We start from the raw sequence: 21299 nt of genomic DNA, 5'->3' as shown, positions 1-21299 counted from the left end.
ACACAGTTCAACCTTTTGTTAAAAATCTTCCTCAAAAATTAACCTATTACAAAAGTATGATATTGTAATTTTATTTTTAGAGGCATTTTTAATCATATGTTTAAATAGATAGGCTTTGTGACAACTTTGCCCAACTAGGATCAGTATCCCCTATATTTTGGAATGAAAACTTTTTAATTAAAGGTGCAGTGTGTAATATTTATGAGGATCTATTGACAGAAATGCATTTTAATATACATAACTATGTTTTCAGTGGTGTATAAAGAACTTACATAATGAATTGTTACATTTTTATTACCTTAGAATGAGCCATTTCTATCTACATACACAGTGGGTCCCCTTACAGTGAAGTCTCCATTTTGCGCCGCCATTTTTCTACAGTAGCCCTAAATGGACAAACTGCTCTACAGAACGCTAGCTACTCCCTGCTGTCTCAGACGATTACATCTTCATCCTGTGTCGGCCACCGTAGCTTCTCTATGAACTTCAAAAGGGAGGGGTAAACGGAGGATGGTTGCAATTCGCAACCTCACCGCTAAATGCTACTAAAATTTACACAGTGCACCTTTAAATAAAAAAAAATTTTATCTAGTGGTAGTGGTCTAAGACTTTGGACCCCACTATATATGTTATGAGATGGAATAAGATCACAGTGAAATCAGCATTTTGGTGGTAAGAGCATGTAGTCATATAGATGCTCAGGTCAAATTAAAATACAAGTGTAGATTAGGCTAAATTCTCACTTAGGACATGTAATTTCCTACAGGCGCCTGGATGAGTGGAGCTACTTATTTGGTTTATAACTAGAGTATATTAAAGCTGTAGTTCGCTCACACCAGTCGTGAATACCTCCACCATTCTGCTAGATATATTAGAAATATAAGCATCTGCATTATAGTCAGCTAATAATAATTTGGGAAATATACATTTATGAGTGTCAGAAATTCAAAATATCCTTTCAAAAGCATAACGTAACTAAAAAAGAATGGTGTGGAGCAGTCAAAGACTGGCATGAGAGCCACAGCATCAGAGGGATGGTGGGGGAGTGAACCTTCACCTTGCGTTTGGACTGCGAGGGGCTGGGGTTCGGGGCCGGGCTGGGACTGGGTTCAAGCGGCGGAGGCGGAGCATTATTGGCTGCCGCCCGCCGCATCTCCTCCTCATGCTGCTGGATCTGCTGCTGAATGAGAATGAGCTCGCTGAGCAGCCCCTGCTGAGGGACGCACAGTGACAGAGAGGGGCAATCAATCAACCTGATTACCAACTTTGGTACTTTGGGTAATGGTCCGTCTCCCTTTAATGTACTGCTCTTGATAATACAGTAGTTTTGGATTTGGTTATGGTGAACCTAAAATCTTAAAGAGCATAAGAAACTACCATAAAGGTCTCTCAGCAAACGGCAGGGGAAGAGCTGAACTGCGGACATCAGAGGAAATTAAAAAGAGAACATTTATTCGCACTAGTAATAATGTTGAATCACATTCAAGGCCTGCACTCACAGTAAATATTGTCAAGCTGCTATAATTGCAGGAGGGCACGTCTAAGTTTTAATAGATCACTAATATCATATAAAACTAGTGCTAAAAGGCAAAGCAAGCATTTGAGGTACAATAAGTGATTGAGTTGCAGAGCAGTGCAAAGCCTGAAGCTAGAGAGAGCAAATATAACTACACATCTTTCAAAAAACGCGGCTTCAGAACATAGCCCATGTATTAATTCAATTGTAAAATGTTGTCATACACACACACACATACTACCATAAAAAATTTGGGGTAGGTACGATTTTTTAAATGTTTTTGCTCACCAAGAATGCATTATTTGCTCAAAAACAGCAATATTGTGAAATATTATTACAATTCCAAATAATTTGGTGTTAAAGAAATCGTTCTTATTATTATCAATGTTGAAAACAGTTGTGCGGTTAAATATTGTTGTGGAAACCATGAAACATTTTTTCTTTGATGAATAGAAATTTTAAAAGAACAGCATTTATCTGAAATGGGAAACTTTTGTAACATTATAAATGTACTGCCACTTTTGATCAATTTAATGCATCCTTGATGAATAAAAGTATAAATTTATAAAGTATACTATAAAGTATACTGAACGATAGTGTATATAATGTTTAGACTTCCAATATATCTGCTACAACCTTGTTATTTGATGGGCTATATGCTCTTTTATGAATGCTAATATTAAAAACTTCAGTGTCAATCTAAGATAAACTAAAAGTATATAGTTTTCCACTGCAGACAAAGAGTGATTTATGAGTGATGGAACAAAGAAAACGGAAAACAGAACACTGACATTAAACATTAGCATATCAAGTAGTGAATTCTTTGCTCTCAGAGAAGCAAGTTCTCTCATAAAGCATAAAATGACCATGGCAGACAAACATGTAGGAGTTATGGAGGGGGGAAGCTTTTACACAGACAATGAGCTGAAAAAGACAGAAATTAATCATTATTATCATCATTATAAAACTGGATCTGACCTTTAAAACACCTTGGAAAAAAAGATTTTAGAACATCTAAAATGATGAGTTGTTGACTTGCATGACACAAAAGTATCTCAAAAAGCCTTGATGCTCATCTGTCAATGTTTCAGCAAGTCGATAAAAGATACATCTGCCCACTAGTGTTGCTTTCCTCAACGAAAATTATGACTAAATATCGTCGTCAACGAACCTTTATCACGTGACGAAAACGAGACAAGGCGCAACGTAAATGCTGGTCATGTGACGATGACTAGAATTAAATGTATAATGCAATATTGTTGACGAATAAAAACAAGACTCAATGTGGTTTACAAAATAAAAAACTATGCTAAAATGTCTCTTCATTTTCGTTGACCAAAACGAGATGAGACGAAATGTTATAAAAGTTATTTCGTCGCGTTATTATTATTATTTTGCAGTATTTCTGCATGTCTCACTTCAGGGGCTGCATCAGGTCGCACTGCGCAGATGCAGGCGGCGTCACTTCACTTCCTCAAGCCCTACTCGCGGCATTATTTAGAAGATGCAGCTGCAGTGAGTTAGCATAAACGACAATAAAGTTAAGTCTGAAACAGAGAAAGGGACCAATGGCCGGCCAGCCGGTGTTCGTATAGGAGAAAATTAAGAAACGACAATTGGAAAAACTTTCATTACATAGAAGTGGAAAAGAAAACGGAATGTGTTGTGGAAAAAGTTTGGGAGAAATGCGGCCACAAACTCATGGGAAAAAACACCACGAACCTTAAGAGACATCTCAATGTTTTTATTTAAATTTATGTGTGTGTACCTCTAACATGTTTGGTTGGTAAAATAAATATGTTTTAAATTCAAATCAGAGCGTCTTCCGTGTCTGGAATGGATGCATTATTGAGTCTATAAGGTAACAATAATATAATAAAATAATCTTGTTTGAAATGGGTTTGGCTAAAAGAAAATTTTGGTTTTGTCTATTCACTAGGTACTTATACTACACTCACCTAAAGGATTATTAGGAACACCATACTAATACTGTGTTTGACCCCCTTTCGCCTTCAGAACTGCTTTAATTCTACGTGGCATTGATTCAACAAGGTGCTGAAAGCATTCTTTAGAAATGTTGGCCCATATTGATAGGATAGCATCTTGCAGTTGATGGAGATTTGTGGGATGCACATCCAGGGCACGAAGCTCCCGTTCCACCACATCCCAAAGATGCTCTATTGGGTTGAGATCTGGTGACTGTGGGGGCCATTTTAGTACAGTGAACTCATTGTCATGTTCAAGAAACCAATTTAAAATGATTCGAGCTTTGTGACATGGTGCATTATCCTGCTGGAAGTAGCCATCAGATGATGGGTACATGGTGGTCATAAAGGGATGGACATGGTCAAAAACAATGCTCAGGTAGGCCGTGACATTTAAACAATGCCCAATTGGCACTAAGGGGCCTAAAGTGTGCAAAGAAAACATCCCCCACACCATTACACCACCACCACCAGCCTGCACAAAGCATGATGGATCCATGCTCTCATTCTGTTTACGCCAAATTCTGACTCTACCATCTGAATGTCTCAACAGAAATCGAGACTCATCAGACCAGGCAACATTTTTCCAATCTTCAACCGTCCAATTTTGGTGAGCTCGTGCAAATTGTAGCCTCTTTTTCCTATTTGTAGTGGAGATGAGTGGTACCCGCTGGGGTCTTCTGCTGTTGTAGCCCATCCGCCTCAAGGTTGTGCGTGTTGTGGCTTCACAAATGCTTTGCTGCATACCTCGGTTGTAACGAGTGGTTATTTCAGTCAAAGTTGCTCTTCTATCAGCTTGAATCAGTCGGCCCATTCTCCTCTGACCTCTAGCATCAACAAGGCATTTTCGCCCACAGGACTGCCGCATACTGGATGTTTTTCCCTTTTCACACCATTCTTTGTAAACCCAAGAAATGGTTGTGCGTGAAAATCCAAGTAACTGAGCAGATTGTGAAATACTCAGACCGGCCCGTCTGGCACCAACAACAATGCCACGCTCAAAATTTCTTAAATCACCTTTCTTTCTCATTCTGACATTCAGTTTGGAGTTCAGGAGATTGTCTTGACCAGGACCACACCCGTAAATGCATTGAAGGAACTGCCATGTGATTGGTTGATTAGATAATTTCATTAATGAGAAATTGAACAGGTGTTCCTAATAATCATTTAGGTAAGTGTATATTGACTGGGTTAAATAGAATTGCATCACTAAAAAGAGACTAAAATTCAATTTTCACTGACTAAAACTAGACGAAAATAGTAGTGGATAATTCTGACTAAAATAAGGCTAAAATGCTCAGATTTTTAGTCGACTGAAACTTGACTAGACTAAAAATAGTATGAACGTGACTAAAACTAATAAAAACTCAAATGACAGCTTGACACAAAGACTAGACTAAAACTAAAATTAAAACAGGCCGCCAAAAACAACACTACTGCACACTACAGCACTGTGGTTGGTTTAGGTAATTCAGTTACACCCATTACTAGGAGGAGCGTAAAAACAAGAACAAAGCCATGCATAGACATCTGGAGCAGAATGGATGCCTTTTCTGTTCCAGCATGAAAGTTCACATACTTTTTAGCCATGTAGTGTATTTTAATTAGGGGTGCACCGATCCGATATTAGGATCGGATATCGGCCGCGATACTGACAAAATAGCTGGATCGGGGATCGGAAAAATTAACAGATCCACAAGCCGATCCAGGGCTGTGTTCGAAATCGCCCCCTATACCCTTAAATAGGGCACTATTTGAGTGAACATCCATTTTTAATGGTGTCCGAAACAATAGTGGACGTCTTTGAGTGCACTTATTCAATCCCACCATGCACCGCAATAACGAGTGTACATTAGATGTACGCGCTGGAGAATATGCTTGTTCGATGCCCGATCGGCGTATGACAGCAAAGTCCCGCGAGAGCATTTCGAGAGCAAACGAGAAACAACTCCTTATGCGTTTGAAACGTTCTCTCACTCAACCAGACGGTGTACTCTCAACGCACTGAGAGTCGCGCACTGAATGAATGAACTTACCGCTGTCCGATTCGCCCTATGTACCCTCATTCTCCATTACTCCAAAAACGAGCCAACAAGCTTAAAGTTAACCCTATAACTCTTTACTTGTGTGGCACTGAACTTACTTGGAAAGGGGAATAATAAAGTAACTAATAAGCATTTAATTAAAAAAAATAATAATAATATTTGTAGTAGGCCTATATATTTCATACTTTATAGTAGGCTACTATTAATATTATGGGCGTCAGAAGCAAAAAAAATGTCGGTGGGTCCTTTAACAGAAACATTTTACTGGAGTAGATGCAATTTACAAAAAATATATTTAAATATATCGGCTTGTTTAAACGTCTGGTTGAGGAAGACACACCTACGGAATACACAATCTTCATCAGCAGCAATAGTGTAGGGGTAAGAGGCTTGACGATAAGATTTGACGCAAATCGATCAGAGGTTCGAATTCGCCTTTTGCCAAACTCGCACTGATCCTTTTTTCCATCATATATCAGATCGGAAAGGATTTTATTTTCTATGAATATGAAGAAAATATTAGAAAAGTGAAAATAAAGCTACTAACGCGTTTAATCAGTGTTTATCAGGGTATGTAAACAGACATGCTCAATTAGAGACGATAAGTGAGTGGGCCCAATATCATTGGTCTTAAAAAGTGTGTGAGTCGATGCCATCTCCTGGCGAAACGCGGGAATTCATTCAATGCACGGCGCGACTCTCACAGTGCATTATGGGTATTCTCTAGCCGTCGAGCATGCATCGGTTGCAAACTCGTTATTGTGGTGCATTGTGGGATTGTATGAGTGCACTTAATAACGTCCACTATGGTTTCGGACACCACTAAATGGCTGTTCCCTCAAATAGTGCCCACAGCTGAATCAATCATCCATCCATCTTCCGAACCGCACTGGTCCAGCCCAATATCATGCATACAGGTATAAATGATCCTTTTTAAGATGATTATTATATTGTTTGATTAAGGTTACATGCTAGTTTCCGTAGCAGAGTTCAGGATAAATCTTTTCATTATTACTGGAGCTGCCAAACAGCAAGCACAAACTGCAAAAACGGCTGCCTTTCCGGCGACTTAGTGTCCGAAATCACTCACTCGTTTTCGAAGTGGACTATATCAGTGGACTAATGTAGGGAATAGTGAATGAGGGTATAGGGGGCGATTTCGGAAACAGCCCAGGTGTTTTTTTTCCGTCGCAGCAGAACCTACGTCATTCGTCAGCTTCACGTGTGTCGCATGCTAGAAGGGAGCGAGCCAGAGAGTCAGCTGTGTGGAGGAGATATTTCACGCTTGCCACGCCAACTAGTTCGTCGCTGTTTCGAGGGTATTACTGCAAAGTCAGGGTCTTTCCTGCATTGACATTTTTTTGACGGCCAAAGCCTAATTTGATGAGTTATTGTGATTTACGAGTGATGTAGAACAGATGCTGCGCTTGTGACTGAGTGACAGAGAGACCGATCTGAGAGCTCCTCCCCCGCGCGCGCTCTCTGGGTCTTCAAAATAATCAGTGTTCGCTCTCATATTTCACATATTAATCCAAATCAAAAGCTCGGAAGACCGAAACCATGTTGCACGTGACACATTCGGACAATTTTGTCCTTGAATTATCACTGGGTGTGAATTGCGCTCAAAAAACATTGACTCTTCTCTGACCAGCTGACATAAAGCATACTTTCAATAAGCGGGAGACAAATTATATCCAGTTATGAAGTGTTTTCTGTGTGTTGACATCTTTCGCGATGTTCTAACAGACGGGATTCGCACACAACGCGTCTGCTAATGTCCGATTCGTGACCTAATGACTCCTTTGAACCGAATCATTTTAACGACTGGCCAGAACAACTGATCTGTCCAACACTGAACTCATGAACTCAGTTTATTAATTTACTCAGAACGCAACTGAAATGAGAACACAAGTGTGCTTACCCATTTTAGCAAGAGTGGGTAGTAAGAATTATTTTTAATTATCAACAGTATTTCATCTTATTTTTGTTGACAATGTGTAGTAAAATAAATAGGCCTAGCCTACAATCATTTAATCTGGAGTGAGGTGAAACCAGAACAAAGTTGTTATTAGCTAGCTGAAAATTTTTATTAAATTGCATATGGTAGAAAATTAGACTATTTGTTAATTTGTAATGCTACTTTTTAATATTGATATGATTATATACCAAAACAATTATCTGTAGTGTAAAAAATGTTTGGTAACTGTCAGATTACTATTGTATGTTTGACCAATACACTGTTTTTTGTTTCCACTGCTACATTTTATTTATTTAAAGAAGTTTGATTACATTCTATTTTAGATTTGAATGCACAATTGTTTTTTAAATAAATAAGAATTCAACACCTTACATACATCTGTTATTTTGTCTTAGTTATGTTTAGTTAGTAAAGTCTGGTGCCTTTAGTCTCTTCAAGGAAGGTATAAGGTGGAAGATATACAGTTTATTATTAATTCAACAATATATCGGATCGGTATCGGGTATCGACAGATACACAAAGCCCAGGCATCGGTATCGGTATCGGGACTGAAAAAGTCGGATCGGTGCACCCCTAATTTTAATTGGTTGAGTAAGGGGACAGCTTAATAAAAGAGAAACTTAACTTCAGCATTAGCAAGTTCCCACAAGCTACTGAAACATAATGTCCATGTGTCCATATTAAAGCAGAATAGCAGGACCATCAACCAATACAGTAAACCTGTACCTTACAGTAAACAGTCAAAACAAATGAACAGCAAATGGCAACTCAGTTAATGCTAAGAAAAAGCCCAAGTAACACAGCTAGGCAGAAAAATGCAGATAAAGCATAAGCTGCTTAAATTATTATAATGATGAAAAGAGCCGCCATAATACGCCATACTATTATGGTCGAGCTTTAGCATTCAGAAAAGCCATTTGTAACATAACTTATGCAGTGAAAAGAGAGACATTTACCTTCTTGAACTGTTTATCACTACCGTCGGACATGGCTGCAGACGTTGGTGGGACATCTGGTGCTCTCAGGGCTGAATCACCTGTGGTTTCTAGGAAAAAAAACAAAAACAACATTTAAAAAAATGTTGTTTTCCCCTTTTTAATACCTTTTTTTAATAATTTAGCATTTAGACATTACAAATAGAACTTTGTGTCAGGTGACAATAAAAATTAGCATGCGAAAGCATATATTTTCTTGTAGTTTAAAGCCATTAGCCTATACTAAGTTACCATATCCCAAAGAGACTCAAAGGTTTGAAAAGTAAATGGTGCAAAAGTGCTTGAGAAATAGTTGATAAATTATCAAGGCACACTTAATGACCATATAATTTTAGGATTGTAGTGAGTGTAGTAATACTAATGAGAATAAATACTGTATGAGAAAATATGTGCAATCTGCTATAGAAAACATGAACATAATATAAAACACAGTTCTGAACAATCAATCCCTGTCTGAGATACTTAAAGGGTTAGTTCACCCAAAAATGAAAATTCTGTCATTAATTACTCACCCTCATATTGTTCCAAACCTGTAAGAACACGAATTAAGATATTTTTGATGAAATCCGAGAGCTCTCTGACCCCTCCATAGAAGGCAATTTAATTACCACTTTCGAGGCCCAGAAAGGTATTAAAGACTTTGTTAAAATCGTCCATGTGACTACAGTGGTTTAATTAAGTATAAGAATAAAAGAATAAGAAAAGAATAAAGTTGTTATTATTATTATTGTTATTGTTATTATTATCACTTCATAAAATTAAGATTGAACCACTGGAGTCACATGGACGATTATAGATGTATTTCCTACCTTTCTGAGCCTTGAAAGTGGTAATTAAATTGCTGCCTATGGAGGGGTCAGAGAGCTCTCAGATTTCATTAAAAATATCTTAATTTGTGTTCCGAAGATGAACGAAGGTTTTACGGGTTTAGAACGACATGAGGGTGAGTAATTAATGACAGAATTTTCATTTTTGGGTGAAATAACCCTTTTAAAAAATTCTGATTAAATATTCAGTCAGTGTACTTTTCAAAACTCTTGAGCTGTAAGAACTTCATATAGAATAAATTATCGATGGAAAGAGAGAAAGGGACAAACACAGGGAAGGGCCCACAAAATCTTTAGAGAGGAGAAGGTGAAGTCAAGGGACCAAGTGGCAAGACAATTAAAATCGGAGAAATCACACATTCACAGATACTGTTAGTGTCATTAACTGCATCTGTACTGTAACTGCAAATGCATCTGAAATTGACTGGGACTGAATGCTGTAGCATCTAGTTAAAAGATTTTGGAAAATTGTATATTATAAAAAGTCAAACAAACTTGATAACACTTGAGTCTTTGTGATCCAGTTTAGACTAAATATACACTAGCGTTAAAAAAGTTTGGGGTCAGTACTTTTTTTAATGTAAGAAATGAATACATTTGTTGAGCAAAGACGCATTCAATTGAGAGAAAAAAGAGACTATAGCCATTTACATTGTTACAAAAAAATTATACTTTAAATAAATGCTATTTCTTTGAATTTTCTATTAAATGTGACTCTGAAGACTGGAGTAATCTCTGCTGAAAATTCAGCTTTGCATCACAGGAATAAATTAAAATATATTAAAATAGAAAACAGCCATTTCAAAAACATTTTACCAACCCCAGACTTTTGAAATGCAACGCAACACTGTAACGCAACTGCAACAGGAAGCTTACTTTATCTGTTCAAATTAAGCTTCTGTCACATAAAGAAGCAGTAGCTCTGTACAGACAATAAAGCGATTTCTGACTAACAACATTTTTATAATAATTTAAAGATTATTCCTTTGATAAGAGGGGTTTTGCAGGTCCATCCTTAGAGACGCACACCCCATCAACTTATTTCATCAGTGCAGCAGCGCAGGAGAAATCGAGGCACGCTAAGGGAGACATTTACACACCTAATAACAGACGCAGGCCAGAAGCTCCATTGACTTCACTACCCAAACCTGTGAAGAACGTGGAGGGAGGGAGAGGAGAAGGGAGGAACAAGAGGAACAAATGAAATGAAAATAAAATAAAGGCTGTAGAAAAAGCATGGAGCGCTCATTTCATTGCACATTGGATTGGGATTCTAGCGGTCAAGCAGTGTCAGCACAGTATACTGGAAAATATGTTAATGCAAACAAATAACCCAGACTTATGTGAAAAATCTTAAAATGCCTCAATGTCGTATTACCATTAGGAAGATGCTGATTATGCAAATGTGAAAATGATTATAAGCAATGCAGTGTCTAAGACTATACTGATCCATTTAGTTGGCAGAAATCATAGAGACAAACAACATGGGGTCATGGTTAGATTTAGCTCCTTGAAGCTTTAAAAATCTTAATATTCACACATACACACACACACACACACACACACACACACACACACACACAGAGACATTCACATAAACTGACATTCACAAACATTGCAGTAAACTTCGATTTTTGGGAATCTTTTCAGAAGATCAAAATAGATAATAAACCACATTCACTATGTTAAACTTAATAAATTCGTAAAGAGAGAGTTGTGTTATATGGCCACTATATTTTTATTAAATACTGTAAAATTTACACAACCATTCAAACATTTGGGGTTGGTAACATTTTATAAAAGTTATTGAAAGAAAAGCCTTATTCTCACCAACACTGCTTTTATTTGATCAAATATATAGTAACATTGTGAAATATTATTACAACTTAGGGCTGGGCGATATGGTCAAAAAGTGATCTCGATAAAAAATGTTCACATCAGTCGATATCGATAATTCAGATAAATGTCAAATATTTATTTCTTTCAAAATTAAAGGAAGATATTTGCTCTTAAGTGAAAGTTGTAGAAACCAGACTGTTAATTGTGTGTTTTAAACTACTCTTTATTGTCAGAACATGACAAACATTTCACATTTTTAAATTCCTTTTCCAGTCATTTTTCCTTAACAAATTAAATATCTTAATAGAGGAAATAATGTATTCATTTCTGCATGTGCTAACGGGTGATATTGTTTCTAGTCATGAGGTTTGTGTTGCCTGACTTTGGCATATATCTTCGGCACAGTTTGCCATGCAGGCTGCAATATTAAAAAAACTACATGTTTAGTCTCTTAGAAATTTGACAGTGAGTTGACAGTAGTAGTAGTAGTAGCTTGAGTTAGGAGGATGCAGAATGTATGTTCATTAAAAAAAACACAGACATCTGTAAAAAAAAATTGTAACAACCTCATTTTTATATGGTAAAATTTAAATATTCTGAGTTGTATTACAAATTAACCATTGGTCTTCCATTTATTTAGATCATGATAACCACAGTTAAAACAATGCATATAGCTCTTCACTGCCTTGGTAAAATGTATCTATGGTTTCTATGGTATTTGTATGAAAATCAGTAGCCTAAAAACATTTAGTATAAATGAACAAATTCTATAGCTAAAAAACAAATACTGTAATAATATTCCATTACTCGTGCTGCGCTGGCGTTTGTACTTTGACCCGAGCGGTTCAAATGAGTAACTGAATTCGTGCTACCTTTTATTGAAAATTTCATCATCTTTTGATGATAACGCAAGGTAAGTTTCATTTTCAATTTAATATTCAACTATTTTTTTCCTTCTCGTGTCGATTTTTCTTTGCCAGTAGAGCGTGTACTTTGACGTGCAAGCTAAAAGCTGCACGCGGACTGGTTGTTGTTGCGTTTATTTCTGTTGTGTAATTGGTTGTTACATCAATCCATTTCGAGTAAAAATGTCCAGAGCTTCTCATCGTTATCGACATGAATTTTATCGCGATTCGATATGATATCGTTTATCGGCCCAGCCCTATTACAACAACCGCCGGAAGACAGTTATTTTAGTCTATAAAGTTTTAAATATGGATATTTTTCTTACACAAACGTGCACCACTTGGCTTCAGAAAGCCTTTATTAACCCCTCGGAGCCGTATGGAGCAGTTATATGATGGATACATGCACTTTTATGGACTTCAAAAACAAACCATAAAGTCAATGCCATTATAAAGCTTGGATTAGCCAGGGCAATTTTTAATGCAACTCCGATTGTATTCGTCTGAAAGAATATACTCTAGGATGACTTGAGGGTGAGTAAATCATGGGCTAATTTTCATTTTTGGGTGAACGATCCCTTTAAATTGTAATTTATTACTGAGACTGCAAAGCTGACCATTTCTTAGGAATCACATGATGCTTCAGAAATCATTCAAAACGCCTGTACACAACGGGACGAATATTGCGTGTGCTTATCGGCAGCGTTTTTCGGCGCGTCTGTGTTCTCACCCAAGCGATTTTCACTGGCAATGCACCGAGTGAACGTGCAAATTCAGTAGATGGTACTCCTGGTACACAAGGTGGTGCTGCAGCACTTTATGCTTCTGACACTCACTTGTCACACAGAAGAAGAAAAGAGACAGTATTTAAGTGCTTGCCAAAACCATAGACATATTATGTCTATGACCGAAACAAATCACACACTTTTTGCTAACTGGCAAGCAGCATTAGCAGCTCATATTCTTCTTTGTCTACTTACTACTTCTTCGTCGTATCAATGTGTGCTCGGCAAGACCATTTTGAGCTTGAGCGCCACCAAGTCGTGTTTTACTGTAACTTCGGCAGCTCCAGGCACGTGAACAAAAGCGCAGATTGGTCGGCCAGTTTTTTAACGCGCCGCGTTTCAGGGGAAATTACGTCAACACATAATTCTGTGCTTTTCAAGGCATTTCAGTGGGCCTTTAAACGTCTGCGATAAACGCGTGTGGATTGTCCGGGTGTGAACAGGCCTTAATATGCTGATTTGGTGCTCAAGAAACATTTCTTGAGATTAAGAATCTTGAAAACATCTGTGCTGCTGCTCATAATACTTTTTTCAGGATTATTTGAAAAAAAAAAAATATATATATATATATATACAGTGTATTTTGTAATATATTAATGTCGTTTCTGTCACTTTTGATCAATTTATTGCATCCTTGATTAATAAAAAGTAATCATTTCTTGTTTTGTTTTTTTATAAATCCTATATGTTGTTCCTCTGTATTCAGTTTGTGTCCATCATGAGGTGTGTGTGAAAAAGACATTGCTTACCGCTGGTGAGGAGGCTCTTCAGGAAAGTGAAGTTCTCTCCAATCTTTTCCATATCAGGTAGTAGTTTGGCTATCTCTTCTAGTTCAGGCAAAGCCTTGGCGAGCTTGTCTTTATTCGGAGGCAAAGAAATTACATCATTAGCAAAATAATTCACAACTACAGCATATGCTAGGGACGCACTATATATCAGTATTGGCTGATATATGTAGATTTTTTGTGCTATCGTTATTGCCCCAATAAGATATTTAGGTGATATATTAAAGCTGATAAAAAATTGATTATTTGCTTCAGAGGCACATTGTTCACCATTATGGTTTTGAATTGCTTAAAATATTCTTGGAATCACTTTGAAAAGGAAAATACAGTTAAGCGCAACATGTGCAGCGTAAACTTGTCATACACAGGGTACATAAAATTATAATGAGAAAACTGTAAAAGAATGCTGTGGATTCAATTGCGCAGTGTTTTAGCACATTGTTGCGGGAAAAGCGCATCTACAACAAAGTTACACCTTCATGACAAACTTTTATGCAATTGTAAGTTGTAATATTCTGTTTATTTTCTGTACATTTGTTTATTTTTATCTCTCTCTCTTCTATCTTCTTGGCCTTGAAAGTGTTAATTAAATAGCTGTCTATGGAGAGGTCAGAGATATCTTCATCAAAAATATCTTCATTTGTGTTCCGAAGATGAACAAAGGTCTTACGGGTTTGGAACGACATGATTGGGACTATCATATACATAACAATATAATGAGAACACTACTGTAATAAAACGCTGTGATGCTCCTTTGGGTTCAGTTGCCGTGTTTCAGCGCATTGTTACAGGAAGAGCGCGTCCACAACAGCAGTTATATAAATTCTTCTGACTATGTAACTTCAAGTTCACTTGTGCATTTGTGTCATTTTGTGCAGATATAAGTTGTAATATTATGTTTATGTTGCATAATATCTTATTAATCTCATAAAAGTTTCATTGAGTTAATTAACCCACTAACAAAGCGCTTCAGTTTGTGTTCATTCAGCTTTTCAGCTTCAGCGTGCAGCTCAAACAACAATGTTGTTATTTAAAACAGTAATATTAATTTGAGATATTTCTTTTTGCAAAAACATTGATGCATTATTAATAATAAATAACTTTTTTCATCAACAATATTGTTTAATTAAAATCATTTTATTATTGTACATGCGGAGGATATTCCATTTTATTTATCCATGGCACATGCGTTTTTATTATTTATACTTGTTGTCTAATGACTTGTTAGCATTATTTGAGCTTTTTTATTTCATTGAAAGGCAATACTTTTTTTGATAAAGGAATTTGGCCATCTGAGTATAAAATTAAATTCTTTCAATTATATAAAAATTATATAAAAATATAGATATAAATAAAAATTATATAAAAATATAGAATTAGATTTAGTTTTATCGGCCAATATATAGGTTATTGGCTTTCAAATATAAAGTATTATCAGTTATCGGTATCAGCCAGAATTTCATACCAGTGAATCCCTAGCATAAGCATATTGTTTGATCAAAATATGGCTCTCTGAATTACTTACCTAAATCAATATTTTCACTCAGCTCCCATATGAAGTCTGGCACAACCCATGTATATTGGCTCATATCAGGAAGCATATCCTTCCATTCATCATAAGTCTGTAAAAAACAGAACAGACAGGATTTATTGACTAGTAGTGTACTAATAATTAACATTTTGTCTGATTCCAACAGCCAATAGTATATTGTTGACAACTAATATGATGGCTGATACTATAAATCTATAAGTCACATGCTTAATCTGTTAAAAGAACATGATGACATTGGAGTCAGTGATGAAATGAAAACCAAATATCTGCATCTTGTTTGAAATAGGACAACCAGCACACCCAGTGTCCATTCAAATTCAGATTCAAATTCAGACTCTGCATGTGCAAGTAAAATGACCATGAGGTCAGTCGTTTCAATTGGCCCAAAACAACCAAATAGTTAAGCGTACCTTTTTTGCTGTATATCCACCTCCAACTGCTGAGCCCAGCAAGATGTACCTCAGTTTCAGCAGTTTGGCAGCAAGTCGGGCCACCCAGAAAGTCCGGTGCTGTTGATAGCCGTGTCCTCCTGACCGGGATTTGGGGGGACGCATGGGGAGTCTGGAGAGAGACGTGTAATGGCGGGCAGCTGAGCAGTGAGGTGGTCTTTGTGGATTGCTGTTAGCAGAGTAGCGGTGATGGATGGCACGAGAGAACGGGTGCAGTTTCTGCAATGGGACTCTGAACTTCACCCCCATTCTGGGGGGAAGCAGATTCTTGCAGGCAATGCTGTGGAGAGAGAGATACATTGTGATCATTCTGAGTCTCTTATTTCTCCAGAGTATAACAATATGGGAATATTAGAAGAATATAGACTATATTGTTCAAATGCAGGGCTTAAGAGTATGGATGGCTCGATGGCCTGGAGCCAGTGTCAAAATATTGGGCCAGCTGATAGAACTGGCGCAATGGCATTGTTGTCAATTTATAGTTGTTATGAGTATCATTAGGGTTTTAGTTTTTTGTTTGTTTTTTGTAAATAAAATGTAATATGAAACATTTAAAGAAAAATACACATCTATTTTCTTACATACAAAAATATGTAATAATGTCAGGTCTTCTGCTTTCTGTCAGACATAGGCCGCAGTGCAGGCAAACCCACAGCATAGTATAAGATATAAAGTCCCACATTTGGCAGCTGTAACACATTTTAAGTCTAGCAAAGCTTAAAAAAAGTATTGTTTTGAATCTATGCGAATGACTTGAAAGCTACAATGAGTTGAAAATTATTTTTTTTTAAAACACTAATGGTTCACGTGGTGTGCCATCGTTTTCGATTAAAAGTGACAATTTATAGCTGTAACGGGACATGTCAAACACACGCAGCATGCAAAACCACATCACTGTATAAGGTATAAAGTCCAAAACTTGACAACTGTGTTAATAGACCAACAAATGCCTGAAAACAATGCCTTTTAAATGACTATAGATACATTTTCAAGCAAGAACACAAAACAAAACCTCAGAATAGTTCTTGGTTGTTCCTATAACAGTTGCCCAATGGCTAGTGCTTTAAAACAGGAAGGAATATAGACAGCAATTTGTCCTATTATATTTTAAGGATATAATTGTGATATCAACGTAGAATCTTTGTTTATTATTGATGTAATTTATCCAAAAACGCGAAAAGTGAGTCAGTGTTCGGGTGGTGTCTATTTAGTGCAGTAGTATAGCCTGTCAGTCAGTGTCATTTAGGAAACGATAGCACGTAGCATGAGTCATTAAAGGGGAAATATTCACAGTTAACCTTTATAATTATAAATTAGTGTATTTATATCAGAGATGGGATTAGGCAGTGTTAGTTATATTTCACCTGCCTCCCAGTCTACTGTATCTGCGTTAAATTCTGTAGCTGCAAACGAGCTACTCTACTTACCAGGTAACTACACTTCCGGCTCGTAACATCCTGCTATTGACAATAATAGAATGTATAGGTGTCTGTCAGATCTCTTTCCGCTATAACTTTCAATGCATCTTTCCAAATGTGGCACTTAGGTTAGCTGCGTGGCTAACAAGGGCATAGCAAGCAGGCGATCACCAGTGTCAACTGCTGCTGGAGGAGTGGAAAGTAGTTCCTGGTCCAAAGCGTGACGTCATGCTTTCAAAACAAAAGCCAGCAAAAAATAAAAATAAAAGTCACGGTCTGGGTCACATGTAATGGTACCATTTTTTATTTTTTTATTTATGTAATCTGAAATGACATTATGTACATATGTGAGTTTTTATGAGCAGTATAACTGGAGAAGAAATTATTTTAATGGCTATTTGTAAAATACTAAGGTGAAACCACAAAAAAGAAAAAGATTTCTAAAGTGCATTGTATTCTCACAAATAAAGTGACTGTAAGAAAAGCAGTCTGATTTTTGGCTATAATATGAGTTCATCACAGTGTATAGACATGACATTCCCTAAATGTGTGCATAGCAGCCAGTACAATGGATTTCCTTCATTTTAAATTAATTTTTTTAATCTTTGCTCGTTATGGGAGGGTAACAAAACCTATAAAAGTAAAAAAAAAAGTAGGATATTGTAAGTCATCAGCCGCTCTGAGATTAATTTTAGGTTCTACTTGTGATTGCAATACAACTAAATTCCACTAGAGGGACAAGTGACACAGATGCTATTGAACGACTAGCTTTAACCTTTAAATCTTCAACTTAACATTTACCAAAATTACTTTAGAACTATAACTGTCATCTTCACAGATCAAGTTAAGCTTAAGAAATAATGTATTATTTTCTTTTATAAATGTCCCCTGTAAGACTCTCCCCCTGAACAAAGACTGTACTGTAATCTTCCTCTTTGAGTGTCTTCAATAGGCAAGGTCAAATTTTATTAAACTGGAGGTGCTCTTTGTTCTGGCTTCTGGACTGTGAATAGTGTATAGACAAGTTGTTCGAGCTGAATATATGTGCTTATGAAACGTGACCTCTTGGGATGATGGCATGATATTGAGACTGCCAAGGGTGTGAAGTATTTCTCTTTGGACAATGTCTGAAAGAGAACTTCTCTAAAAATGTAGGCCTGTGAGACAACTGAAAGTGCTTTATACAGCCTAAAATTAACACTCGCCAAGAGGCCAATGCGAGTAAAAATCGGTGTTGCCAAGTGAATATTCAAGCGTAATATGACTCGAAAGAAAACTAAATTTGTTACTTGCGTGCTGTGTGGGATGTTTTCCACATAGCCTACCATTCAGATCAAAAAGAAGGTCTAAATAGGGCTATAGTTGGTTATGTCTTAACTGAACATAAACAGATGAGAAAGAAAACGTATGTAACAATATATGAGAGAGAAGGGGTTCAATCTTCAACTGGCTGGCAGGAGCCGCCACTAGCAGATCATGTGACCTGTTAGGGTGGTGGCAGCTGCCAGTCTCAGCCACCGTTGAGCTTACTGACGCGTGGCTGGCCGCTTAGTCCAACCAGCCGCTGTTAAGCTCCGAGTATATCAATCTTTGCTGCATGGAAATACATTATTTTATTATTGTGAATATAATCTTAGGAATATATTATTTAGTATGATAGACATTTTAGGGGGGTTTCTCACCATTAAAGTAGTGAACATAATCACGACTGGGTGCTTACTGACGCTTGGCTGGCCGCTTAATCCAACCAGCTGCTGTTGAGCTACGACTACACGCGTTCTCTATCACTGGATCTACAAGGAAATACATTATTTTTATTTTTGTGAATATAATCTTAGGAATCTATTGTTATAGGTGTTTTAGGGGGGGTTCTCACCATTAAAGGGTTAGTTCACCCAAAAATGAAAATTCTGTCATTAATTACTTACCCTCATGTCGTTCGACACCCGTAAGACCTCCGTTCATCTTCGGAACACAAATGTAGATATTTTAGTTGAAATCTGATGGCTCTGAAAGGCCTCCATTGGCACAATGCACGGTACACTCTCAAGACCCATAAAAGGTACTAAAGACGTCGTTACAAAGTCCGTCTCACTTCAGTGGTTCTACAATAACTTTATGGAGTGACGATAATAGTTTTTGTGCGCAAAAAAACCCCTAAATAACGACTTATATAGTGATGACGATTTCAAAACACGGCATCATGAAGCTTCGAAGCGTTATGAATCAGTGAGTCGATTCAGCAGTTTGGATCGCCAAATTTCAGCAGTTTGGCGGTTTGACACGCGATCCGAATCATGATTCGACTCACTGATTCATAACGCTTCGAAGCTTCATGATGCCGTGTTTTGAAATCGTCATCACTATATAAGTTGTTATTTAGGGTTTTTTTGCACACAAAAACTATTATCGTCACTCCATAAAGTTATTGTAGAACCACTGAAGTGAGATGGACTTTGTAACGACGTCTTTTATGGGTCTTGAGAGTGAACCGTGCATTGTGCCAATGGAGGCCTTTCAGAGCCATCAGATTTCAACTCAAATATCTTAATTTGTGTTCTGAAGATGAACGGAGGTCTGACGGGTGTCGAACGACATGAGGGTAATTAATGACAGAATTTTCATTTTTGGGTGAACTAACCCTTTAAAGCAGTCAAATGAACGTGAAAACGACTGGGTGCTTACTGACGCTTGGCTGGCCGCTCAATCCAACCAGCCGCTGTTGAGCTACGAGTGTAACGCTTTCTCTATCACTCTCGCTGCATGGAAATACATTATTATATCATTATGAATATAATCTTAGGAATATATTATTGTGTATGATAGATGTTTTAGAGGGGTTTTTCACTATTAAAGCAGTCAAATGAACGTGATCACGACTCGGGGCTTACTGACGCTTGGCTGGCCGCTCTCTGAATACTCATATTGGAATAATTCATGTTTTCATAGGCAATTTTTTTCTTTCAATTTTCTTGGAATTAGAGGCAAGGGCGGCTGGCTGAACTGAGCGGCCAGCCAAGCGTCAGTAAGCACCCATGTGATCACGTTCATTTGACTGCTTTAATTGTGAGAACCCCCCCTAAACGTCTATTATACAAAAGAATAGATTCCTAAGATTATATTCTTAATAATAAAATAATGTATTTCCATGCAGCAAGAGTGAACACGTTATACGCACAGCTCAACTGCCAGCCAGCCCACCCAGAATCCCACTGCCAGCTGCCACCGCCCACGTGCCAGTGGCGGCTCCTGCCAGCCAGTTGAAGATTGAACCCCTATGGTATTAGATCCGTGCATTGTCTTAAAGTGACAGCAGCCTAATATTCCTGCTGCTGTCTGTGTCATTAATGTTAAAAACAAAAGACAAACAGAAAATCACTCTGCTTTTGTCGGAATAACTTTTGTAAATTTAAGGATTAATCTATATTTAATTTATACAGTGAAGAAAGTGTTATTTTACATTTGATTAGCCTACTTTATTGAATTTCTGTAACTATGCTACTGTAGACCTACCCGAAAAGCACTGTTTATTTTGTAACTTTGTTCTATTTCACTTGTTTGTGCTACTGCTTGTCATTTAATTATTTGTTCTTACATTACATTAAATTACATTACATTACATTACATTACATTATATTATATTAGTTGATAGTGGATATGTTGATTCAAATAAACATTTGATTTTTCAAATTTCCAAAAATCAGATTTCAAGACAGTGTACGTGTGTTCAGTGGTTTATAAAAACACTGCTATACTGTATCTAGGCTCTCTGGTTGACACATGATGTAAAATGTCAATTGAATGCACACTGCCATAGCAAGTTTAGATCAATCATAGCTCTTAGCTAGAACACGAGACATGATCAATTTGTGTTTGTGCTAGTAACGCAGTTATGAGGCTGCTGTCTCCCTGTATAGCCTCCGTTCAGCCTGGGTCTTTTCACTCATCTTTTAGTTAGTGAATTTAGGTTAAGGCCATTCAAAACTCAAAATATGACGAACACACTAAACATTTATTATCGTTGATTAGATGCCTTAAGGACAGTGGTCATCCTTAAAAGACACTCACTTTCTCCTCAGTGTTGAAAACTGTGTCATGAGATCTTAGGCTTAATTCAACAGATAATTTAATTTAACAGTTTAAACTACTAGTATAACTTAGTATTGTAAATTGCAATTTCAGGACGACTCCTGGATTCTGTACAAACAGTGAATAATCAT

The 21299-nt window shown here is 37.1% G+C and overlaps 1 protein-coding gene across 4 annotated transcripts in view; it reads right to left on the bottom strand.

Annotated features, from left to right (window-relative positions):
* The window catches only part of opa1 (OPA1 mitochondrial dynamin like GTPase), a 59278-nt gene extending 41963 nt beyond the window's left edge, over positions 1-17315 (bottom strand). Inside the window, exons 1-7 of one of the 4 annotated variants that reach the window (XM_079840139.1) lie at positions 17089-17267; positions 15623-15941; positions 15186-15282; positions 13625-13732; positions 10447-10494; positions 8481-8569; positions 1058-1213 (exon numbers count right to left, since the gene is read on the bottom strand). In XM_079840139.1, the coding sequence (XP_079696265.1) occupies positions 1058-1213; positions 8481-8569; positions 10447-10494; positions 13625-13732; positions 15186-15282; positions 15623-15941; positions 17089-17117 (846 nt within the window). In that variant the 5' untranslated portion in view covers positions 17118-17267. Of the gene's footprint in view, positions 1-1057; positions 1214-8480; positions 8570-10446; positions 10495-13624; positions 13733-15185; positions 15283-15622; positions 15942-17088 lie in introns of all 4 variants that reach the window. The other 3 variants (XM_079840140.1, XM_079840141.1, XM_079840142.1) reach the window with 3 other exon arrangements.
* Positions 17316-21299: the final 3984 nt, after the last annotated feature.

The sequence above is a fragment of the Gobio gobio genome (genome assembly GCF_949357685.1).
Source record: "Gobio gobio genome assembly, chromosome: 17".
NCBI classification, from domain to species: Eukaryota; Metazoa; Chordata; class Actinopteri; order Cypriniformes; family Gobionidae; genus Gobio; species Gobio gobio.
The sequence above is the reverse complement of the archived record's forward strand: the minus strand, read 5'-3'. Positions and strand labels throughout refer to the sequence as shown.